This window comes from Ranitomeya imitator, chromosome 4 (assembly GCF_032444005.1).
Source record: "Ranitomeya imitator isolate aRanImi1 chromosome 4, aRanImi1.pri, whole genome shotgun sequence".
NCBI classification, from domain to species: Eukaryota; Metazoa; Chordata; class Amphibia; order Anura; family Dendrobatidae; genus Ranitomeya; species Ranitomeya imitator.
Window position 1 is genome coordinate 678,660,745 of NC_091285.1, and position 26,798 is coordinate 678,687,542.

Consider the following 26,798-nt stretch of genomic DNA (forward strand, 5'->3'; position numbering starts at 1 on the left):
ATGACTCTATATGAACAAAAGTGTCAGACACACATATTAATCACTGAATTGCTGTTTCTCATTCAGCCCCATTGCCTCCCTGTATTTATCATCCGTCCCCATTGCCCCTGATGTATAACATCCAGCCCCACTGACCCCAGGGTATAACATCGGGCCCCATAGACCCTGATGTATAACATCTGATCCCATTGCCCCTGGTGTATTACTTCCAGTACCATTGTAAACCTGTATATAATCTCCGGCCCCATAGCCCCTGAAATATAACATCCGGCTCCAGTGCCCTCTGCTGTATAACATCTGGCCCCAGTGACCCCAGGGTATAACATCGTGCCCCATAGACCCTGATGTATAACATCTGATCCCATTGCCCCTGGTGTATAACTTCTGATCCCATTGCCCCTGATCTATAACATCTGATCCCATTGCCCCTGGTGTATTACTTCCAGTACCATTGTAAACCAGTATATAATCTCCGGCTCCATTGCCCCTGAAATATAACATCCGGCCCCAGTGCCCTCTGCTGTATAACATCCGGCCCCAGTGACCCCAGGGTATAACATCAGGCCCCATAGACCCTGATCTTTAACTTCTGATCCCATTTCCCCTAGTGTATAACTTCCGATCCCATTGCCCCAGGTGTATAACTTCTGATCCCATTGCCCCTAGTGTGTAACATCCGATCCCATTGCCCCTGATGTATAACATCTGATCCCATTGCCCCTGGTGTATAACTTCCAGCACTATTGTATCCCTGTATATAATATTCGTCCCCATTGCCCCTGATGTATAACATCTGGCCCCAGTGGCCCTTTGTGTATAACATTCGGCCCTAAGCCCCCAGGGTATAACATCGGGTCCCATAGTCCCTGACATATAACATCTGGCACTATTGACCCTGATGTACAACATCTGACCCCATTGCCATGATGTATAACACCTTGCCCTATTGCACCCAGTATATAACATCAGATCCCATTGCCCCTGATGTACAACATCCGGCCCCAGTGCCCCTTTGTGTATAACATCCGGCCCCAGTGCTCCCAGGGTATAACTTCTAGTCCCATAGTCCCTGACGTATAACATCTGGTACTATTGACCCTGATGTACAATATCTGACCCCACTGCCCCAGATGTATACCATCTTGCCCTATTGCACCCGGTATATAACATCTGTCCCCATTGTCCCCATGGTATAGCATCCTGGCTCCTCGGCCCCCCGGTGCATAGCATCCGACCCCCCGCTGTATAACCGCCAGCCATGCTGTCTGCCTTTGCTACCACATGACGGAACGGCCGGTGGTGCAGAGATCACTGATACCTGGGCAGTCCTGTAATAGGACCCACCGGGGTAACAAGTAAGTTCATGACATTTCTTCCCTTTTAAATCTTCCCCATTGCCTGTGTGTGATATTAAGGCAATGGGGCAATGAAGTGGAGACCCCATAACATTACAGATCGGGGGTCTGAGTACTGAGGAACAGACACCAGAAAAGTCACCAACTCTTTGTTGATACATAACTACAGAGTCCAGAGCTCTTCTGGTATTAGCACAAACACTGCACCCCTGTCGGGGAGCTTGAAGGCCGAGCAGCTACATGCAGCCGTACATCTCCAGCATAATGCTGAGCATCCGATGGGGTGATGTAAAGCCACCACCACTGTAGCTTCCAGCTTTGTGGGAACGGTTTCGGGAAGGACCTTTTCTGTTATCCATAATTCTGCCCAGTGCACAAGGTTCATACAAACTCGGAGGGGAAAGAACATTACCAGGCCTTAGTTGCATCCAACACCACAGGGATGAACTAGACTGGAGATTATGAGCCCAGCTTCTCCGCAACACCAGTGTCTGACCTCGCAAATACTTTTCTGAATGAATGATCAAATCTTGAAGAAAGCTTTCCCAGAAGAAAAGCGGGAGCTGGTATATCTATAGTGGGGCAACTCCATATTATTGTCTGTGGATGTAAAATGGGAGGTCTGTAAATGGAAAGGGCACAGTACTTTTCTCCATAGTGTATCTTCTGTTTTTACTTTGGAACTCTTGGAAAACAGATTCATAGAAATAATTTCCATAGCATTTATTACAGTATTTAATTATAATAGCTAGAGTATAGATATTAATTGGATCCATTGACAGATATTTTTCATTATAAAAGAAGCCAGACATGATGAGAGCATTATACTGCTTCTGTACAAATCCCTAGTTAGACCGCACATGGAGTACTGTGTCCAGTTTTGGGCACCGGTGCTCAGGAAGGATATAATGGAACTAGAGCGAGTTCAAAGGAGGGCAACAAAATTAATAAAGGGGATGGGAGAACTACAATACCCAGATAGATTAGCGAAATTAGGATTATTTAGTCTAGAAAAAAGACGACTGAGGGGCGATCTAATAACCATGTATAAGTATATAAGGGGACAATACAAATATCTTGCTGAGGATCTGTTTATACCAAGGAAGGTGACGGGCACAAGGGGGCATTCTTTGTGTCTGGAGGAGAGAAGGTTTTTCCACCAACATAGAAGAGGATTCTTTACTGTTAGGGCGGTGAGAATCTGGAATTGCTTGCCTGAGGAGGTGGTGATGGCGAACTCAGTCGAGGGGTTCAAGAGAGGCCTGGATGTCTTCCTGGAGCAGAACAATATTGTATCATACAATTATTAGGTTCTGTAGAAGGACGTAGATCTGGGGATTTATTATGATGGAATATAGGCTGAACTGGATGGATAAATGTCTTTTTTCGGCCTTACTAACTATGTTACTATGTTACATTGAAATATGACCTTACTAAGGCACGTAAGTAGAACCCAAACAACCTTAGGTCTCCATTTCCAATATCATCTGTTCCCTCGCAATGTGGAATGGAGTCAACCCTTCACACAGTTGTTCAATCTCAGCCCGGAGACTCTCTTCAACATATAGGACACAGATCATACCGCTCCCTGGAGGCAGTGCTTGTACTGCTACCTTCATCTGCTGTAAGATATGGACCTTGGCACAAGATGGGTCATTTCCAAACATGTCAATATCTAGGCGGTGAATTCCCTCTGCAAAGGGCACTGGAAATGGAGGGGTACCAAGGCTAAGAAACCTTTCCAGATACGCTTGGGTGCCACTACAGCTAGTTGAAATCTCGGAAGAAGATTCTGAGTCACTAGATTCCACAGGATGTGAATACATCCAGACAATTTTTCTATTCAGTAGAAGATGTAGGTTGGACTTATGAGTGGTAAGAGGGAGCCAGCCTTGAACTAGGAGTCCACCAGGAAGCAATTCTTCCCTTGTCTTAGACTCCTCAAAGAATTTGAGAATTTCCTCTTCTCCCAGAACATTTAGCTTTTTTGATCTGTCAACATTGCTCACTCGAGACTCCAGTAACGTCAATGCGGTTTTCAACTGGTCAGCGGGAAGGAGTAATGGTAACACCGCCTAGTGGGGGACATAAGGAACATAGGAGAGTAGACAAAATTTTAATATGTGAAGTGCAGTAAATAGGTATAACAGGTCAGAAATGTGTAATCGGGAGAATGTGTGGAAAGTAAGGAGGCCACAGGAAAAGAAGGGAAGATGAAGAGACCAAAGGAGACAAACAGAATTCACCTTCGAGTTGATCACTTTGTATTTCTTCAGCATGGCAGCCGGTGGATTCTCTCCTCGGGTTAGTCGGACTCTTTTAACCTCTGGGTGGTCTGAATGTAGATTAGCCAAACAAAACCTCTCAATTAATCCAGCCACACCTTGTCCTCTCATCCACGGAGCTACTCGAAGACCTTGCAGCACTGCAGTAGTTCCATCATCAACCAATATGAAGGATTCGAAGCCCACCTGACAATCCATGATGGGGAAGAAGAACAAGATGAACTTAAAGTAGCTTCCAGGGACGGACTGGGACTGAAATGTAGCCCTGGCATTGAAAGCACACAGGGGTTATCTATTACTAAAATAACTTTACCTGGGAAAATCAAGATTTACTACAAGACTAATATTCCTAATAATACCAATAATATCCCTACATAAGACTGAATAATAATGATACTGCACATACAGTGACTGTAGACTTTAACTTCAAGTCTGGAGAACCTTTCACCAAAACCCCTGTACTAAGACTGATATCACCACCATACAGAGACCATGTAATGGTAATGTCAGTGTGCGGTGCAGGTGCGCACTAGTGTTGTTCTCACTGATTGTTGTCATTCATTTTCCCTTTTCTTTTCCATTTGGCCCAGACCGCCATTACCTCTTCTTCCATTTATAAGTCATCCCTGTAAAATGTAACACACAGACCTCCTTTACTTACTGCTTCTCCAGGACCCTCCTCAAATTCTATAAACCATATAGTGCTATTAACAATGCACTACACACCGATAATGCCCCTTCTTTGCCCCATAAAGTAATAGTACCCTCCTATTGTGCCCCACAAAATAACAGTAATAATGTTCCCTCTGTACTTTTTCATAGTAATAATGCTGTGCCTCCTTATAGAAATAACATCCCTCTATGCCCCCTCATAATAATGCTCCCCTGTGCCTCCTCCTCAACAGTCACAGTGCAGAGAGCTGGAAGACAGCGACGCTGAGGAGTCCGGACCTGCGGTCAGCGAGGAGAGGTGAGTGTTTCATATTTAGTTTTAATGTTTGAAGCAATATATGGGGCCCATCGCATACTGGAACATTATATTGTGCCCATTCTATATGGAGAATTTTATGGGGCCCTTCATATACTGGAGCATTATATAGGGCCCATTATGTATGGAGCATTATATGGGGCACATCATATACTGTATGGAGCGTTATATGGGGCTCATCATATACTGGACCATTATATGGGGCCTATTCTGTATGGAACATTATATTGGGCTCATTATCCTGTAAGGAGCAATGTATGGGGCTCATTATACTGTATGGAGCAGTATATGGGGCTCATTATTCTGTATGGAGCAATACAAGGGGCTCATTATTCTGAATGGAGTAATATATGGGGCTCATTATTCTGAATGGAGTAATATATGGGGCTCATTATTCTGTATGGAGCAATATATAGTGCCCATAATACTGTATGGAGTAATATATGGGGTTCATTATTCTGTATGGAGCAGTATATGTGGCTCATTAGACTGTATTGAGGACTATTCTGTCCGGTTTCTGGGCTATTGTAGAGTTTATAATAGATATCACTCATGTAATGTTAGAAGTGAAATCTTTGTCACTGTACTATCCCTATAATTCTCAACCGTATTTGTGCATCATGAATTGTGGTATGTGTTAAAGGGGCCCACAGACTCTTTTGCCCCGGGGCCCAAAAAAACCTGGAGCCGGCCCTGACTCCCCTCATGAAAATTTTTATCCTCTTAATATGTTTAAGTCATCATATTATATAGCACTATATACTTCCAATTGCTCATTTTGCCCTTCTACCCAGTTAATTCTTCTTTTTTCCATTAAGTCTATGACATCACTTGATTAATAACTGAAGGATAAAAACTTTGATGGGAGGAATTCTTCTTTAAGACACGGTGAGGGATATGTATTGCGGCACTTGCACAATTATTTTGCCCCTACTGAAGCCCATAAGTGGTCTCACCCACAAGGATACCCCTTTTATGACTCCCATAGAGAATGATGACCCCACATAGTATGATTGCCCTATAAAGCCCACACAGCAATATGGTCACTACAGCTCATAGTATTCACCACTGCCCCCAATATACAGTATGAGGTCCACCACAGGCCCCTATATAAAGTATGTGGTCCCCATAACACCTTGATACAGTATGATTGTTACCAAAGCGCCCCACACAGTATAATGGCCACCAAAAACCTCCACATATTATGATGGCCTCCACAGCTACCCCATACAGTATAATGTCCAGCAAAGCTACCCCGCACAGTATACACAATGTCCACCACAGCGACCCCACACATTACGATTGTCCACCACAGCCACCCCACACAGTATGGTGGTCACCCATACAGTATAATTATCCAACATAGCCATCTCACACAGTTTGATGATCCCCCACAGCATGATGATCCTCCACTGCCCCAATACAGAATGATAATCCTCCCCAAAACCCACCATATATATAATGGTTCCAACACATAGCCCCATTCCAGTATGGTGGTCCTCCACAACCCCCTATACAGTATGCTGGCCCCATCCACAGCAACTTATATAGTATAATGATCCACCTCACTGCCCCCTATATAGTACGTTGGTCCACCCCATAACCCCCTATATAGTATGATGGTCTACCCCACAATCCCCTATATAGTATGATGGTCCACACCACAGCCCCCAATGTAGTATGATGGTCCACCCACAGCCCCCTATATAGTATGATGGTCCACCTACAGCCCCCTACATAGTATGATGGTCCACCCCACAGCCCCCTATATAGTATGATGGTCCACACCACAGCCCCCAATGTAGTATGATGGTCCACCCACAGCCCCCTATATAGTATGATGGTCCACGCACAGCCCCCTACATAGTATGATGGTCCACTCCACAGCGCCCTATATAGTATGATGGTCCACTCAACAGCCCCCTATATAGTATGACGGTCCACCCACAGCACCTTATGTAGTATGATGGTCGACTCCACAGCCCCCTATATAGTATGATAGTCCACCCCACTGCCCCTATAAGGTATGATGGTCCACCCACAGCCCCTATATAGTATGATGGTCCAACCACAGCCCCTATATAATATGATGGTCCACTCTACAGCGCCTTATATAGTATGATGGTCCACCCCTCTGCCCCTATAAAGTATGATGGTCAACCCCACTGCCCCCTATATAGTATGATGGTCCACTCTACAGCCCCCTATATAGTATGATGGTCCACTCCACAGCCCCCTATATATTATGATGGTCCACTCCACAGCGCCTTATATAGTATGATGGTCCACACCTCTGCCTCTATAAAGTATGATGGTCCACCCACAGCCCCCTATATAGTATGATGGTCCACTCAACAGCCCCTATATAGTATGATGATCCACTCCACAGCGCCTTATATAGTATGATGGTCCACCCCACTGCCCCCTATAAAGTATGATGGTTCACCCCACTGCCCCTATAAAGTATGATGGTCCACTCCACAGCACCTTATATAGTATGATGGAACTGCAGCGCCCCAGAGACCTGGTCGTTGCAGTATGATGCTCTGCCGCTAAGGGAAGTGATGGTACGTCTGATGGCACTAAAGGAGTTCTTCTGACCAGGTATCACCAGCACACATTACACTTAACACTCCGGCCACTAGGCGGAGAAAAAGGCTTTATTTATTGGGCCACTCCTCACACTGGTAAAACTAGGGGTTGGATAGGAAGTTAGTCAGAAGCTGACTGGGTTGGATTCAGGCAACATCCCGTGGCAGGGGGTGTTGCAGGGAGAAGATTCAGGGGGGTCCCTGTCAGGCATGGGAACCTAGCAGGTACCTAGCGACCAGAATAGAACGTTACGGAACCGCGCCTGCACACCCCGCAGCGGTATCCTAAGAAAGAGACACGAAGCGAAGGATATTGTAGAACAGTGTAAACGAGATCAAGCACAAAGGAGAGCCAGTAGGAGTCGTGCCCGGAGAACGGCAACATCTTACTGAGGCGCGTAGTCGGTGGCCGGAACACCGAGGAAGTAACTGACTCTATGCCTTACTTCAAACTCCGCAAGACAGTTAATTATAGGTTGGCTGTCTACCTTAAATTTCCTACGAAGACATAGGGGGCAACGCGTGGAGAGGGGCGTCTCTAGGGTCCCGGAAGAGCGCCGAGCCTTCCCATCATACGGGTGCGTCCTAGCCATAACATACCTGGGGGACGAGAAACTAGAAACATCTGGAACGAAAGAGAAAGAATTAGAAAGAACTAGAACAAACGAACGAGAACAGAAGTTGTTAGGACTATTCCGAATGCTCAGCAGGGTAGCACTACAACACACAGGTGCTAGTGGTAGGCAACGATTTCCTCCTGCAAAGAGAACTCTGGATGTGCCCATCGGACCGGCCGGTCTCAGAAAGCCCTGTTAACTGTGCTCTGGATTGCGGATCCTGAAGTCTTCAGTAAAGAGGTAAAGAGACTGCAACCCTGTGTCCTCGTTATTGTCTGCACCTCACACCATCACCATCCTCCTTACTGGGAAGCCCTGGGGACATACTTCACCTGTGGGAAGTTACACCATCTAGCTGTCATCACATCACCCCAGTGGACCCCAAGCAGCGTCGGTCACCCTGACCGAACACCACAGGTGGCGTCATGAAACCTTGACAGACTCCTATCACCTTTCATTGGATGCCCCTTAGCAGGGTCACGGACCAGGTCGAGCCACCGTGACAACCCCAGAACTGAGACAGAAAGGACCGGTACCGAATAACCTGTGGTCCTGTGTCTGGGGGCGCTCCAGAACACCCCACTGCCCCCTATAAAGTATGATGGTCCACCCACAGCCCCCTATATGGTATGATGGTCCACTCCACAGCGCCTTATATAGTATGATGGTCCACCCTACTGCCCCTGTATAATATGATGGTCCACCCCACTGCCCCCTATAAAGTATGATGGTCCACTCCACAGCACCTTATATAGTATGATGGTCCACCCTACTGCCCCCTATATAGTGTGATGGTCCACCCACAGTCCCCTATATAGTATGATTGGTTCACCCCACAGCACCTTATATAGTATGATGGTCCACCCCACTGCCCCCTATAAAGTATGATGGTTCACCCCACTGCCCCTTACATAGTATGATGGTCCACCCTACACCTCCTATATAGTATGATGGTCCACTTCACAGCCCCCTATATACTGTAGTATGATGGTCCACTTCACAGCCCCCTATATTGTATGATGGTCCACCTCACAGCCCCTTATATAGTATGATTGGTCCACCCCACAGCACCCTATATAGTATGAAGGTCCCCCTCAGCCCCCTAAAAATAAAAAAAACCTTTTACTTACGTAATCTAAACACCTCATCCTACATCTGCTTTTCTATTTGGTCTTGCAGTGGATGCTGGTGGCAAGATGTAGTGACATAATCGCACCACCGACATCACACCCGTGAGGCGCCGGCCTCCATCAGGTCGAGGTCTAAAAGGGAGCCTGCTGTGGTAAGAGACGGAGTTGGTGGCTCTGTGCTCCATCGTAACTATTAACAGTATAGGCCAATTCTGTTAATAGCATAGCACAGAATGCTCACCATGGTCAGACAGACCCTTCTGGCATTTTCCAGATGGCCAGTCCGACGCTGGTAGCTTCTAACAGTCTCCAGTCAACTGTAAGGTTTGGGCACAGTGGGACAATATAGAGGTGACTGGGTCACAAACTTAGGGATCTGTGGGGTCTACACCACTCAACATCTTTGACCAAGGCAGTTAAATTCCTACAGGATTGGAAAAAATAAAGGTCGTCCAACAGATGCAAAATAAAAAATATGAGCCCCCACTACATGTTTTGCTTAGGGGCTTTGTGGAACCTTAATTCAGCAATGTTAATTTTGTCAAATTTTTCAGTTGGGAAAAACCCCAAGATTTGTAAAAAAAAAAAAAAAAGACTTTTACAATAAATAGACCTCAATATAGTTCTTTAAGGGCTACAAATTCCATGTTTGCTATAGTTTAGATCTACCCCCCCATGCTTGATATTTGATAGAGCGCAATTGAGTCTATTATGTGTCACCACCATTCCCAGTTTGACAGATGAATGAAGGAGAAATGGAAACTGATGCGGAAATCATTTATCTCTATGGAGACGCATGGAGACGCTTACGTCCTTTCTTAAAGGTTGATGGATATGGACAAAGAAAGTAGATTATTTTCTGCGTTATTTTTCACAGTTCTTCCTCTCTCAGTCATTGAACAAAAAAAAAGTCCATGATCAATGTCTAGCAAAAAAGGACAATAAGCGAAAGGCTTTTAAATTACGAGTAGGTGGCTAGGAAGGATTACTACTTGTGATAAGGGAAAATGCTCTCTGAAAGCTACTAACTAAGGGATAACCAAAAAGGGTTCAACTATGGAGGGTTAAGAGCACTCGCGGTGTGTTCTCGAGGTGCTAAGTATGTTGTAGGCATCTGGATAAAGAAGAAAATTGGGTGGAGTATTGCCAAGATGACTCTCATGATACTGATTAGTCAATGGCAAGTAGGGCTTACCTTATTATGCTCCACCAACAGTCCTTTTCATCTTGAAGACCTCCACGAGAGGCAAGAATGGGCCTGGTTTATAGAATTGGGTGGTTGGTTCGTAAGGCTGGCCGGTATTATGGGTGGCATGGGGACTTTTTATTTGGCTGCCCTGTGCCAAGATGACTCTCATGATACTGATTAGTCAATGGCAAGTAGAGCTTACCTTATTATGCTCCACCAACAGTCCTTTTCATCTTGAAGACCTCCACGAGAGGCAAGAATGGGCCTGGTTTATAGAATCGGGTGGTTGGTTCGTAAGGCTGGCCGGTATTATGGGTGGCATGGGGACTTTTTGTTTGGCTGCCCTGTGCCAAGATGACTCTCATAATACTGATTAGTCAATGGCAAGTAGAGCTTTCCTTATTATGCTCCACCAACAGTCCTTTTCATCTTGAAGACCTCCACGAGAGGGAAGAATGGGCCTGGTTTATAGAACGGGTGGTTGGTTCGTAAGGCTGGCCGGTATTATGGGTGGCATGGGGACTTTTTGTTTGGTTGTCCTGTGGGGTGCATTGTCCCTTTATAAAGGAAAAGTGGCTAGTATAATGAGCATTTTGGTTTTTAACATAGTATTGTAGATGTCATAGAGATATTGAGGCTAGTATAAGGCCAATGAGTCTGTCATGAAGGCATTGTTGTTATAGGGCATTAGGGTTGGCATGGTAGCATTGTGGCTATTACAGAGATATTATGGCTGGTTTCATGGCATTGAGGTTGCCAATTAGTGTATTGTAGCAGTATCAGAAGGAAGCCCTTCGTAAATATACATCTTTAAAAGGAAGCTTGTCACCAGGTTTTCCCACTACCTTTAATCCCTGTTTTTCAGCAGTCGAGCAAGATGTATATAAGTCCCGAAACCCCTCTGCAGATCCCAAAAAAATACCTTTTATAATCCCCGCCACGGTGCGGTCTGGTCCGATGGGTGTCTCTGGTCCTGCTTCTTCTCTCCTCTTCATCACCATTCTCCTTCTTGCTCCATGTGGTTGACGCGTCCTACACCTTCCACACAGTATTCCCCAATCGCAGACCTGCCCATCCTTACTTCGTTCTGCCCTGCTGATGGCTGAGTACAGTACTGTTCTGCGCATGTGCCGGCTTTCTTTGTGGGTCATCGGTGCTCTTTGACCTCTCCCGACACATGCAAATTACAAGACTTTCCTCTACCTTAAGCAGGGCAGAGCGAAGTAAACCAGTGCAGGAGCACGACTGAGGGCATTGTATGGACGATGTAGGACGGGAAATCCACATGAAGCAGGGCTGGAGGACGGCGCTTGCGAAGAGAAAGGAGGCTCCGAACTAAGACCAGCGATGCCCCTCGGACTGGACCATATGGGGGACAATAAAAGGTATTTTTTCGGCTAGGCAGAGGGGGTTTAGGGACTTATATGCATCATGCTCGACTACTGTAAACGAGGGATTAAAGGTGGTGACGATCATTTATACTTGGAAAACCTGATGACAAGTTCCCTTTAAGCCCTAAACACTTTTGTAATTAGCTTTATTATCAAATTTCCTATCAATCCCTATGCAGCTATTCTCTAGATTTCTTCTTTACTTCCTGGGACGTTTCGTTTGACGAGAGCCTCAAATAGGATGTTCTCAGATGGACAATTAATAACCAACTAGGTTATCTGACAAACCCTTTAGGGATGAAAATTCGTATTAACACATTAGCAGGAGGGTATCTAAACCCAGTTTAAGGGATTGCAATTAAAAATTTACTTTTATTATTTTTTTTTGTTAATAAACGTGGTCAAAACTAATGTTTAAAAGGACTACAGTGGTAGGTATTGCATTGTATTTCTGATTTCTCTTAAGTTCCTATACTATAGGTGACACTACCCTATTGGCTATTGTATATTATCGAAATTAATGGTTGCAGTCCATTGATTAGTATAGCACACTGTGGGGGTATGTATGATAAGTATTATATACAAGACCACTATAGCTATTTAAGAATAACTCGTATCCTCCCTGACATGTTTCACCTAACCAGGCTTCATCAGGGGGTTGAATGAGCTAAATAAATGGAGTGCCGGGGCTTATAAAGTTTTCGTTCTGACATTGGCAGATATCCAAACCAATTGGATGCTTTTTTCAAGACTGTCCAATCAAAATCAAGATAATTAATCAAGAAATTCACGCATCTAGTGATTGGATAAACATACAGTAACTATACTCACCTTCTCCTCAAAGGCGACAATACTGAGAATGAGTAGGTGGTAGCCAATACTTGTTTTCGGCATCAGATGCCGTCTGGGTCATCATGCAGCATCTTCGGAGACACAAATTCCAGCCCCCTTAAAGGAAGGCACTATAGCTAAATGACACATGAGAATGTAGCCTATATATCCACTTAGCTTCCTCCTGCAATAGGATTTGATCTAAATGTCCTTTCCTTGGACCCAAATGCATTTTTCAAACTCCCCCAGAATTCCAGTTCTATAGGTTTTATAGCATGGAATCCTTCTCATATGTCGTGAAAATGGGGAGTCAATTCCTGTATTGATAGCACTAAGGTGTTTCAAGATTCTCCTAAATTCTTGGATAGTTTTCCCTACGTATAATTTTGCACGTGAACATTTAGCTATGTACAGTATATGACTCCCTTGGATTTGCAGTTAATCTGATGCCTAATATAAAAATTATGGTTATCTAAAGGATTAATACATTATTTTTTACAAGGTAAATATTTGCAGAAAGAACAGGTGCCTCAAGGGTTCGAGCCAATCTGATAGGTGCCACAAGGGTTCGAGCCAATCTGATAGGTGCCACAAGGGTTCGAGCCAATCTGATGTTTTTCAAGCCAACTCAATGGTCTAGCTACTCTTTCGGCAATAAATTCTTTGCCCTGCGGAAGTTAATCTCCCAACATCCATCAACAATACCCCTCAAATCTGGATGTGCTAAAAGAATAGGTCAATATCTCGGCAGAAATTAAAATTTTTTACTAGACAGATCATCAAAAGTGACTATACATCTAACTGTCATACAAACACTCATCAAAGGTAGAGGTATATAGGAAAGGATAGGAATGTACCAACCAATTGGGAGTAGGACAATGAGGAAAGCATACACCCAAAAACAGCAAGCAACAATCTACAGTGGTGACAACGACCTCCAATTCAACATAGCATCTCCAAGGAGCTAGGTCTGGCCCAGGTTATATGGGGAGGTAATGACCTGATTAGAAGCAGCTGAAATGGACCTGCGAGTTTTTGATCAGCATATAGTCGTTAACCTGTTAAAGAAACAAAATCCATTTAATATGGGACACAAACACACAAGCTAAATAGAAGATCACTACGTTTTGTGAATCGCAGATCTTCCAACCCCTAGATCTCCCAGGAGGACATGACTCACTCGTGACATATTGGGAAAAGAGTAGTGATGAGTGAGCACTAAAATGCTCGGGTGCTCGTTGTTCCGGTTGAGCAGATTGGAATACTCGGGTACTCGGCCAGAACAACGAGCCAAATATAAGTCTATGGGAGACCCTAGTATTTTTATCCAGGGGGTCCTTTTAAAGTCTAAAAAAGTCTGAAAATGATGGAAACACTGCTGAAATGACACAGGGACATCATGGGGATCATCACTGGAAGCATTCCTGACTTGTAGTTTACAGCTTTAAACAATTTTTTCTAAGATTCATGCCTTTTTTCCCGGTGCCACCAAAAACACACTAAAACAAAAAAAAAAGTTTTTTGCTGAGAAATATGTTAAGGCACATCCTTTGCAGGTTAATGACTTGCCTGTAAGGCCAAATTATTAACCCCAGAACGAAAATTTCACACACGACCATGCCTGGCTGTAGGTTCAGCGGTGTCATTCAAACATCTGACTGCTCTTTCAGCGCTGTCCACAACTCTTCTGCATTGTGCGGTTTGTCACCTATGCAAATTAGCTTCAGCACAGCCTGTTGCCGCTTGGCTGAGGCAGTGCTGCAGTGCTTCCAGCTTCTGACTGATGTGTTGATTTCAGAGATGGAGGATGAAGAGGAGGAGGTGCAGGAGCTGTAGACTGTGGGGGCAACCCTGATTGATGTAGGCCCAGCAATCCTCGACGTAGGGAGGATGTGTTCCATCCCAAGGTCCGACTGGGTCCCGGCTTCCACTATGTTAACCCAGTGTGCCGTCAGTGAAATGTACCATTCCTGCCCACAAGCACTTGTCCATGTGTCCCTGGTTAGGTGGACTTTCCCTGTAACAACATTGTTGAATGATGGCACAGGTAATGTTGTGGGACACGTGCTGGTGTAATGCCGGTACGGCACACCGGGAGAAATAGTGGCGACTGGGGACTGAGTACCTTGGGACGGCTGCCATCATCAGGTTGCGGAAAGCTTCCATCTCAACAAGCCTAAAAGGCAGCATTTCTAGCACAAGCAGAGAAATATTAGAATTTAGACTGTGGCCTGTGGGGCGTTGGCTGGTTATTTCCGCTTGCGTTCCAAAGACTGGGTTATAGACAACTGAAGGCTGTGCTGGGTCAAGGACATGGATGGGCTTGATGATGGTGCTGCTTGACTGTGGGCCATAACAGGTGCAGGGCTATAGGCATCTTCACATGCACAGTGTATTGGTGGTTGGCTTCTACGCAAAACAGTGGAAGAAGCAGTGGTGTGACCTTCAGGCAGTGGTCCTGGAGCCTGCCCACAAAGTCGGGTGCTTTACTGCCATGTGCCTGAGCATGCTGGTGGTGGTCAGGCTGGCTGTTTTGCTACCCCTGCTGATGCGGGCATGGCAGGTGCTGCAAATGGCCTGTTTGGGGTTATCAGCAGAGTCTTTAAAAAATAACCAGGCTCGGGAAGATCTAACAGTTGGAATGGCAACATCCCTCATGTTAGTGTTACGGGGAACGGATGCACGCCTTCTGTCGGTGGCCACCACACTGCTTCTTCCTGCCTGTTGGGGTGATATGTCTCCTTCCCCATGTGTGCTACTGCCCTCGCTCTGCATGTCCTCCTGCCAGGTTGGGTCAGTCACATAGTCATCCACCACCTCGTCTTCCACATCTGCACCCTGCTCCTCCTACTGACTTTCTGGCAATTGTGTCTCATCATCGTCCACCTCTTCTGACACTTTCCCACCATTGCCTTCGCGTGACCGGGCCTGGTCAAAGCTTTGGGCATCTCTACATGCGATCTCATCTGTCCCCACTTCAAGTTGATTGGCTGAGAGTTCTGAATCTTGAAATGGAAAACTGAACAGCTCTTCAGAGTGTCCAAGTGTGGGATCAGTTTTCTCAGGGCACTTGGCATGGTGAGAGGAAGGAGGATCAGGGTGAGGAATATCCGGTCTACACTCACGGCTACTCAGACTTTACCGTGTTGAAGACAATGTGGTGGTGGTGGTGGCTAAGTTACTGGAAGCATTATCCGCTATCCAACCAACAACTGTGTCACACTGCTCTGGCTTCAATAGTGGTGTGCTGCTGTCCCCTAGAAACTGGGACAGGAAGGTTGAGCGAGAAGATGTGGGTCTTTGTTGTTGCCCACTTTCACCTTGGCCATGGCCTCGTCCTCTGCATGCACCATCATCATCACATCCACTTCCCTTGCCCCTTGCCTTGCCCTTTTTAAATGGACTACTGAACTATTTCAAATGCTCAACACAAATATATTTATTGGTAGCAAAATAATATCTGATCAGAATGCCTGCAAATCTATGATTTTTCAAACCCAAACACCAGGCAGGCTTCAGCCTGACCTAACAGACTGTATTCAATTTAGGGGGCTTTTTTGTGAAGTTAATTTATGCAAAATAGTGCTGTATATAAGTAGAGTAACAGACAGCAAAAAAAGTGGTCCTCCGGCCTACAATGCCCAAACTTGGAGCACGCAGATATATGAGGGCTGTCACGGAAATACAACACTAGCAAATATGTGGCCTTTTTATATTTTTTTAGGCTAAATAGTGCTGTATATAATTTGAGTAACAGACAGAAAAAACAGTGGCAAAATCGGGACCCACAAATTAGCCCTAAAAAGGACTGTTGGTTTTTTCAGGAGTTGTGGATTTAAGAGTTGCAGACCTACACTAACTCTAAAAACCACGATTCTGACCCTATTTCGGCAGCAGTTCTCCCTACTCTCGCTGAATCCGGAACAGAATGCGGTGAGCAGGGCGGCGACAGGTCTCTTATACTCGGGATGATGCTGTACGGCCCAGCCAATCACTGCACGACCACAACAAAGATGGCTGCGGCGTTTCATGGCCTGGCAGACAATCCTTGCACAGTGATTGGGTCTCTAAAGTCCGCCAAAAACGCTGGGTGGAGACACCAGTTACCGCCGAATAATCCCGGAAATGCTCGCAGCTCGCCGAGTACACCGAGCATAGTGATAATCAGGCGAGTAACGAGTAGTGGTGAGCACGTTCGCTCATCACTAGAAAGGAGTCATGGTGGTCATTGTTGTAGGCTGGGTAATAAAATCATTCTGAATATTGTTTGTTATATGTTGCTGTAGAATGTTGTTTGTAATATCATTGAAGTATTTGGATCACTGATCCCATTCATTGCTGTTATTTCTGTACTATTGGTGCTGTTTACCAGTAGAGTAGTACCATTACCGAAAACCATTGATCTCATATTGTCACGCTGACTGCGTGGTATAAGAGTAGAATTGTCCATCTAACATTGTAATGTATCCTACTTTTTGTCCTGAATCATTTTTTCTCATATTTAACCATGATTTACATGCAGGGGTTTTAATATCTCTCTTAGGACCACTTTTTCTCTTAGTTCCTACTCGATTTGCAGTCTCTATACTTTCTGACCCTGAATTGTCAGTTTCGGAAATATCAGTATAACGTGAACTGTTATTATAAGGTCTGATATTCCTAGTTTTAATCCTTTGTGCCCATGTCCTGTCTCGAAATCGTTTAGATCTCTAATATGCTTCCGATATTTTTGCTCCTTAATTTCCCTTTTAAAATACTAATTTATTTTTTTGCAAATAGGATTCGTCTACTGAATTCCAATTGATTAATACATTTTGTAATCTCAATTAGCGCTTTGTCTAGTTGTTCATTAATCTTGCTGTTTCTCGCAATTAAGAAGATATTCAAAATAGACGTGATGAATTTTCATTCAGAAGTTGCTACTGGCCCTGTTTTCGGCGTCAGACGCCATCTGCGTCATCAGAGGCACTGACATCCATTGGTTATACTTATTGTCCAATCGGATCCTATTGAGGATGCATCCGCGCATGCGCCGCTGCACATCACTGATGACATCCTTATCTATTGGTTAAATGCACCATCCAATCGCATCACTGATATACCTTTGCTTGCACCATTCAAACTACCCATTGTATATACGGTAGGTCCCAAACTCTGTCCGATAATGACAGTATATCTTCAGTGCGCATGCCATGTTTGTCAGATCTGGAGATTTGCAGACCACAACTACACGGCATTGGACTTACTGTAGTTCTATTTTCACCAACCATCACAGCGCATGACATTGGGCTTAGTTATAATTCTACAAGTTGCTACTGTTCATGCCATTGTCATTTGATTTTAGCACACTACCGACGCTCAGAACAATGGACTTAGTTCTAATTTTGCACACTAACAATTCAAATGAAATTATTCTCAGAGACAGGTATGTATCGCATGGAAAAAGGTCTGCTGTGATCTAAATCCAGGATAGATTGCTGGGTCTTTGTAGTCTCACAAACCGGTATTTTAGTAAAGGGCTGGATTTAAGGGTTAACAAGAAAGTGATGGGTGGGACTGGTTAACCACATACCTTCCATGGGGTGTGCTCCTGTGAAGTCAGGAAGGTCCTATATGTTTCCTGGTTGCACCACATGAGGAGATGGTCATGTGTGAGACTGGAGCTGGCTGGAACTCCTGAGAGTCCAGGGAGCACGGAGGATCCGAACTGCTGACAAGACCCATACGAATCCAGACTAGCAAACCTGTGTATCGGTTAAGCAGGTAACGCAAAGCCTGGGGAATTGCGAACTGACAGGCGTCAGGTATGAACGTAACCTCATCTAAAAATGGACTGTCTGTCGGTACCGTAATGTTCAGGTGCGGACATAGTGGTTTATGATTATATAATAAACCAGAGATGGATTTGTTTTAATGAAGGAACTGTTGCCGTGTGTTGAAATATCGCTGCCAACCCACTATTGATGACTACGTCACAGGAAATTAGACAAATGTAAGACCAAAACATTGAAATAAATTTGTCATTGAGATAAACTGCTGATGCATATGTCATTATACTTAGTTAAAATTGCAAAGTAATAATTAGTGATCAGCGAATGTGCTTGGATAAGGTGTTATCCAAGTACGATTGTGTGCTAACCGGGTGTCTTCAGCCCGCTTGAAAAATATGTTCGAGTCCCCATGCCTGCATGCCTCACGGCTTTCCACCACTGTTACCACTATCTCTTGCCCTGAAATAATATGTCAACAGGGTGCAGAGATAGAAGTAGGGTGAGTGACACCAGCGCCGACCCACAGTTTCCATCACTGACCTCAAACAAATCATCATCAGGAAGCAGCACTAGTCCCACCTAATTATAACTTGTCCTTTGAGGGTGGTGATAGAAGCGGTGGGGTTTCACTGGTGTCGCTCACCCCAGCTTGTATTACCACTGAGGCGGTAATGACCGAAGCTGCGGGTGGTAGGGACAGAAGATTGGAGGCAGCTACTAAAGGTGCAAGCATGGACAGATGAAATGTGGAAGAAACCAATGAAGGCGCATGTGGTGACAAATGAAGCGTGGAGGCAGCCACTGAATATGAGGGCAATGGGCAGAGAAGAAATGTGGAGGTAGCCACTGAAGGTGCTGGGAGGGACAGACGAAGTGTGGAGACAGCTACTAAAGGTGCAGGCATGGACAGATGAAATGTGGAAGAAACCAAAGAAGGTGCACGTGGTGACAAATGAAGTGTGGAGGCAGCCACTGAATAAGTAGGCAATGTGGAGAGAAGAAGTGTGGAGGTAGCCACTGAAGGTGCTGGGAGGGACAGACGAAATGTGGAGGCAGCCACTGAAGATGTGGGCAATGGGGACAGATGAAGTATGGTGGCATCCAATGAAGATGTGGGCAGTAGACAGAAGTGTGGAGGCAGCCACTGAAGGTGCGAGTGGGGACAGATGAAGTGTGATGGCAGCCACTGAAGGTGCAGATGGGACAGAAGAAGTGTGAAGCCAATCACCGAAGATGTGGGGAATGTGGACAGATGAAATGTGGTGGCAGCCAGTAAAGATGTGGGCGGCAGGGACAGAAGAAGTGTGGCAGCAACTGCAGGTGTGAGACAAATGAAGTGTGGTGGGAGCCACTGAAGGTGAGGGTGGGGACAAATTAAGTATGGGGGTAGCCACGGAAGGTGAGCATATGGACAGATGAAATGTGGTAGCCACTGAAGATGTGGGCGGCAGAGACTGAAAAAATGTGGAAGATCAAAACAAAATGTGACAGGAAGTGAAGAAAAAATATGGGTATGTATGGGTAGAAAGATAGGAAATTTTATAATAAAATAAATTACAAAAGTGGTTAGGGCTTTGAGTTGGGTATTTATAAAGGGCATTAGAGGTATAAGACCATCCCTTTAAATAGAAAAACATTTTTTTGGACACCATTTTCTGACACCCACTTTTTTTTCATTGAGGGATAATTTTTGGAAGGACAAACTCTAGATTTCACTGATATTTTTGGGTACACGCGACTTGACTTTTTGAACACTTTTTGGCTATTTTATTTTTACCATTCACTATGTCGAACAAATAATGATATTAGAGTATGGGTGAATACAATTACACTGATATGTAATTTACAGCATTTTTATTTTTTCCTACTTTAGCACACAAAAAAACTACCGTACTTAAAAAAATGATAAAGTTATATCAAAAATATATATTTTTTATTACATGGGTATATTAGAGATTGTTTTCTTGCATAATGAGATGTAGTTTTTTTTTAAACTTTTTGATAATTTTTTATTTAATTTTTCTGTGAGGCAGGGTGAATAGGGTTGATCGAATAGCTTCAGATAAGAGCTCACCCAAATAGCTATAGTGCTTCCCAAATATCTGCCTCGGTAACCCGGATACATGGATCTCTCCCGATAATCAGGTGTCCGACACCGTAGATGCATGTGTCGCGGCTGTCAGGCAAAAACAGTCTCACTACTCGCTAAGCGATTCCGCATACTATTTCTTCCACTAATGGGGCCCTGGGTCTACAAAACATGGACACCTCTTCTGTGTTTTGGTGACACTCCTGGTTTTGGATCTAATACTGATCAAAAATACTCCTGTGTGAATGAGGCCTTATACACGATTTATTAAGGCTTGATCTATGGCAGAACATTAGGCTTTTGTTAGACCTCTTGTTCCCATAGCAAATATCCATATCGATATTGGCTCTTTGAAATCACATTGTGGGAGCTGATGCAGTGACAGAGGGAGCAATCTCCCTCTGTCATACTACTTATATTCTACGGTCGCTATTGACCATGGCGTGGGAGGGGATAATTGAGTTGGTGTAGAGCGCCGGCAGCGCTTTCCCCTGCTATTCTGTCTGTGGTATAAGTCCTGTTAGACAAAGAAAGTTCTGGGACTACAATTCACTTTTCGAAACTGCCACATTTGTTAGGATGTGAGAAGCCAGGGCAGTGAGGAGCACTGGTCAAATAAACAAGTCATTGAGAAAAAAAAATGGGACCCAATAATTTGGACCCAAAAATCAAAGTGGTCGTACTTTAAAAAATAGTCACCCCCAGAATCTTTTTAAGCCTCTTGACAGGTTCTTATATGTAAATCTCAATGTATATCTATCATAAAATATATTTGCCCAGTCAGTGCCAAATGTTCATAGTAGAGACCAGTTGACTATTGTGTATGGTGGTCTTTAACTTCTCACTGATGGCCGAGGAGAAGAAGGAATGGATTTGGCTTGTTGGGTTTCGACATGCCTGATCCCTAAATTTGCTATTTTTCTATTGCCCTTTACTTACCACTTTTCCTTCACACTTGGCCAGAAACATTCTTCTCTGTGGGTCCTTCAGCCAAGCGTGATACTTAAAAGGCAAGTAGTCCGTTCCGTTGTAAATCCCTCTGGAGATGGACATCACTGCTTCATAATCTTCAGCCAAGGCAGGTACAAAAACAATTTGTGAAAATGAAGTCTCACCAGACATGGTGTCACCACAGGATCCTGAGAGAAGAAGCTGAACAGATGAAAAGAAAAGAATGTTATACAGCCAGGCAAAGTTCACCAAGAGAGACGTAGCCTGCACCTGCAAGCCCATGTGATTCGAGGATTCTGTCTTCGCTGAGCAGACAATATGCAGAATTCCTAATGGATTATTTATTAAATACTTGGAGGTTACACAATGGAGCAAACTTTAATTTTTGCATTTTTCATTTGATTTGCTCCCTTTCTTGCAGGAACCATATCTTGTAATTTTCCATTTCCATCTCCGTACAAGAGCTTGGTTTTTCATGGGAAGAGTTTTAGTCTTGAATGGCACCATTCACTTTAACATCTAAAATATTGAAAAACAGAAAAAAAATCCAAGTGCGGTATATTGGTGGGAAAAATAGACCTCCCCAATGCCGCCCTTTTTGTTTTTTCATTTATTTTGTTAAAAATGGAAGCATGATTGTCCAGGTCAGTACCATTACGGCAATACCAAACATCCACATATATATATATATATATATTTATTTTTAATTTAATTTCAGTGGTGAAAAATAAACATCAGAAATTTGTAATAATTGGTTTGTGTCCCCATATTCTGAGACACATAACGTATTTGTTCTTTGAGGTTGAGGGCTTGATTTTTTTTTACTTGGCGAGCTGACATTTTTATTGATACCATTTTGGTGGTAAATTTAACGTTTAAATCACTTTTCACTGCGCTTTTGTAGAGATGTGACAACCAATATTTTAAAAACATTTTAATCTGCCCTGTACGCCCGTCCGGATCTGGCACAACCTAGTAAATTTGCCTGTTTGGCTGATATTAGGAATGCAAGCCCAGGACTAGGATCACTACAGCAGGACGTTGCTTCTAGCAACCAGGAAAATGGCTGCTGTAGGAAGGAGTGCATCAAAGGCCAGACAGATGTTTAGTACAAGATTTCGTTTGACCAGATGTTGCGATCTTCTGACCCATCTCTGTCGTGGTATCAGATGAACCAGGTATTCAAGCTAGAGGAGGCTAATTTGCATATTCCAGGAGCCTTCTGGGAAAAGCAAGGAGTCTCCCTAAGCTAGAAGATCGTTGGGTACAGCCGGGACCAGCTGCTTGGAAAGCATCACCAAACCTTTTTGCCTGTAGGACATTATTGCAAGAGAGCTTGGCTGAGTAGATTACACAAGAAGGAAAACACACAGCAAGTCAGCAGGATCTAGGAGCAACAAGGCAGATGTGACAACCTACATGGTGAGCTGCAGCATGTGCTACATGTTCACAGATCGACCAGAAGAAGAATCAAATTTCACCTGTCAGAAGTGTAGACTAGTGGCCCTTTTAGAAGAAAAGGTGCGGGGTCTGAAAGAAAGAATAGCAACTTTGAAACTCATCAAAGAGAATGAAGACTTTCTAGACAGAACAGAAGCATCTCTACTGGTCACAGAAGGTGAAAAAAGTTTTAGAGAACCTCCAAAAGCAGATGAGTGGAAGCATGTGACCAAAAGAAGCAAGAAGACCATGGAGAAATCACCAACCACACAACTGAAGAACCGATATCAAATCTTTGTAGAGGATGAAGATGGCACACCTAAGGATGAAGCAATACCAGCAAGCAAAAAAGAAAAGGGCACACAGCAACAAGTGACAGCAAATAGTACAGCCAAGAAGCAACGAAGAGTGGTGGTGGTGGGAGACTCACTACTGAGAGGCACAGAAGCAGCCATCTGCAGACCGGACATAACTGCAAGAGAAGTATGCTGCCTTCCAGGTGCGATGATCAAGGATGTGACCGATAGGATACCAAAGCTCTTCAGCTCCAAGGACATCCACCCATTTCTTCTGATACATGTTGGCACCAATGACACGGCAAGGAAGGACCTAACGACAATCTGCAAGGACTTTGAAGAGTTGGGGAAGAAAGTAAAGGAACTGGATGCACAGGTAGTTTTTTCTTCTATCCTTCCAGTAGACGGGCATGGCACCAGGAGATGGAACAGGATCCTTGATGCAAACAACTGGCTAAGACGATGGTGCAGACAACAAGGATTCGGATTCCTGGACCACGGTGTGAATTACTTGTACGATGGACTCCTCGCCAGAGACGGACTACACCTCAACAAACCTGGGAAACACACATTCGCCAGAAGACTCGCTACACTCATCAGGAGGGCGTTAAACTAGAAGAAGAGGGGACGGGAAGAAAAACATTAGACTTGAACAAAGAAGACCCAGGAAAACATACTCAGAAGGGAGGTAAGAACATTTCTAAAACAATCCACAGCGAGGAGATTGGAACAAAACAAAATCCTCTAAACTGCATGCTCGCAAACGCCAGAAGCCTGACAAACAAGATGGAAGAACTAGAAGCAGAAATATCTACAGGTAACTTTGACATAGTGGGAATAACCGAGACATGGTTAGATGAAAGCTATGACTGGGCAGTTAACTTACAGGGTTACAGTCTGTTTAGAAAGGATCGTAAAAATCGGAGAGGAGGAGGGGTTTGTCTCTATGTAAAGTCTTGTCTAAAGTCCACTTTAAGGGAGGATATTAGCGAAGGAAATGAGGATGTAGAGTCCATATGGGTCGAAATTCATGGAGGGAAAAATGGTAACAAAATTCTCATTGGGGTCTGTTACAAACCCCCAAATATAACAGAAACCATGGAAAGTCTACTTCTAAAGCAGATAGATGAAGCTGCAACCCATAATGAGGTCCTGGTTATGGGGGACTTTAACTACCCGGATATTAACTGGGAAACAGAAACCTGTGAAACCCATAAAGGCAACAGGTTTCTGCTAATAACCAAGAAAAATTATCTTTCACAATTGGTGCAGAATCCAACCAGAGGAGCAGCACTTTTAGACCTAATACTATCTAATAGACCTGACAGAATAACAAATCTGCAGGTGGTCGGGCATCTAGGAAATAGCGACCACAATATTGTACAGTTTCACCTGTCTTTCACTAGGGGGACTTGTCAGGGAGTCACAAAAACACTGAACTTTAGGAAGGCAAAGTTTGAACAGCTTAGAGATGCCCTTAATCTGGTAGACTGGGACAATATCCTCAGAAATAAGAATACAGATAATAAATGGGAAATGTTTAAGAACATCCTAAATAGGCAGTGTAAGCGGTTTATACCTTGTGGGAATAAAAGGACTAGAAATAGGGAAAACCCAATGTGGCTAAACAAAGAAGTAAGACAGGCAATTAACAGTAAAAAGAAAGCATTTGCACTACTAAAGCAGGATGGCACCATTGAAGCTCTAAAAAACTATAGGGAGAAAAATACTTTATCTAAAAAACTAATTAAAGCTGCCAAAAAGGAAACAGAGAAGCACATTGCTAAGGAGAGTAAAACTAATCCCAAACTGTTCTTCAACTATATCAATAGTAAAAGAATAAAAACTGAAAATGTAGGCCCCTTAAAAAATAGTGAGGAAAGAATGGTTGTAGATGACGAGGAAAAAGCTAACATATTAAACACCTTCTTCTCCACGGTATTCACGGTGGAAAATGAAATGCTAGGTGAAATTCCAAGGAACAATGAAAACCCTATATTAAGGGTCACCAATCTAACCTAAGAAGAGGTGCGAAACCGGCTAAATAAGATTAAAATAGATAAATCTCCGGGTCCGGATGGCATACACCCACGAGTACTAAGAGAACTAAGTAATGTAATAGATAAACCATTATTTCTTATTTTTAGGGACTCTATAGCGACAGGGTCTGTTCCGCAGGACTGGCGCATAGCAAATGTGGTGCCAATATTCAAAAAGGGCTCTAAAAGTGAACCTGGAAATTATAGGCCAGTAAGTCTAACCTCTATTGTTGGTAAAATATTTGAAGGGTTTCTGAGGGATGTTATTCTGGATTATCTCAATGAGAATAACTGTTTAACTCCATATCAGCATGGGTTTATGAGAAATCGCTCCTGTCAAACCAATCTAATCAGTTTTTATGAAGAGGTAAGCTATAGGCTGGACCACGGTGAGTCATTGGACGTGGTATATCTCGATTTTTCCAAAGCGTTTAATACCGTGCCGCACAAGAGGTTGGTACACAAAATGAGAATGCTTGGTCTGGGGGAAAATGTGTGTAAATGGGTTAGTAACTGGCTAAGTGATAGAAAGCAGAGGGTGGTTATAAATGGTATAGTCTCTAACTGGGTCGCTGTGACCAGTGGGGTACCGCAGGGGTCAGTATTGGGACCTGTTCTCTTCAACATATTCATTAATGATCTGGTAGAAGGTTTACACAGTAAAATATCGATATTTGCAGATGATATAAAACTATGTAAAGCAGTTAATACAAGAGAAGATAGTATTCTGCTACAGATGGATCTGGATAAGTTGGAAACTTGGGCTGAAAGGTGGCAGATGAGGTTTAACAATGATAAATGTAAGGTTATACACATGGGAAGAAGGAATCAATATCACCATTACACACTGAATGGGAAACCACTGGGTAAATCTGACAGGGAGAAGGACTTGGGGATCCTAGTTAATGATAAACTTACCTGGAGCAGCCAGTGCCAGGCAGCAGCTGCCAAGGCAACCAGGATCATGGGGTGCATTAAAAGAGGTCTGGATACACATGATGAGAGCATTATACTGCCTCTGTACAAATCCCTAGTTAGACCGCACATGGAGTACTGTGTCCAGTTTTGGGCACCGGTGCTCAGGAAGGATATAATGGAACTAGAGAGAGTACAAAGGAGGGCAACAAAATTAATAAAGGGGATGGGAGAACTACAATACCCAGATAGATTAGCGAAATTAGGATTATTTAGTCTAGAAAAAAGAAGACTGAGGGGCGATCTAATAACCATGTATAAGTATATAAGGGGACAATACAAATATCTCGCTGAGGATCTGTTTATACCAAGGAAGGTGACGGGCACAAGGGGGCATTCTTTGCGTCTGGAGGAGAGAAGGTTTTTCCACCAACATAGAAGAGGATTCTTTACTGTTAGGGCAGTGAGAATCTGGAATTGCTTGCCTGAGGAGGTGGTGATGGCGAACTCAGTCGAGGGGTTCAAGAGAGGCCTGGATGTCTTCCTGGAGCAGAACAATATTGTATCATACAATTATTAGGTTCTGTAGAAGGACGTAGATCTGGGGATTTATTATGATGGAATATAGGCTGAAATGGATGGACAAATGTCTTTTTTCGGCCTTACTAACTATGTTACTATGTTACTATGTTACTAAGTATCCCCGTCACAGTATACCCCCTCCTAAGAGGGAACTCCGGAACCTCAGAACCAGTTATATCTGGATGTGAAGCGTGAAAAGACCAGACCAACCTGATCACATAAATCCATATCTTGGTACCCATATTCTCTTTTTAGAACCGTAACCCTTACAATGTGTCCAATATTGAAGAGACTGGAGTACAAAGTGAGAATCGACAATCTTTGCTATCTGGAATTTC

At 43.9% G+C, this 26,798-nt stretch overlaps 1 protein-coding gene across 2 annotated transcripts; it reads right to left on the reverse strand.

Annotated features, from left to right (window-relative positions):
- Positions 1-2,064: 2,064 nt before the first annotated feature.
- Positions 2,065-21,444, reverse strand: LOC138677310 (histidine N-acetyltransferase-like). 2 transcript variants are annotated; one of them, XM_069767346.1, is made up of 3 exons: positions 21,177-21,444; positions 3,602-3,826; positions 2,065-3,430 (listed from the first exon to the last, which is right to left on the reverse strand). In XM_069767346.1, the coding sequence occupies exons 1-3, from the start codon at positions 21,357-21,359 to the stop codon at positions 2,819-2,821; spliced, it is 1,020 nt and encodes a 339-aa protein (XP_069623447.1). In that variant the 5' UTR covers positions 21,360-21,444; the 3' UTR covers positions 2,065-2,818. The 2 variants fall into 2 exon arrangements, with proteins under 2 accessions (XP_069623447.1, XP_069623446.1); XM_069767345.1 differs by lacking the exon at positions 21,177-21,444 and adding an exon at positions 7,708-8,363 and having other exon boundaries at positions 2,081-3,430.
- Positions 21,445-26,798: the final 5,354 nt, after the last annotated feature.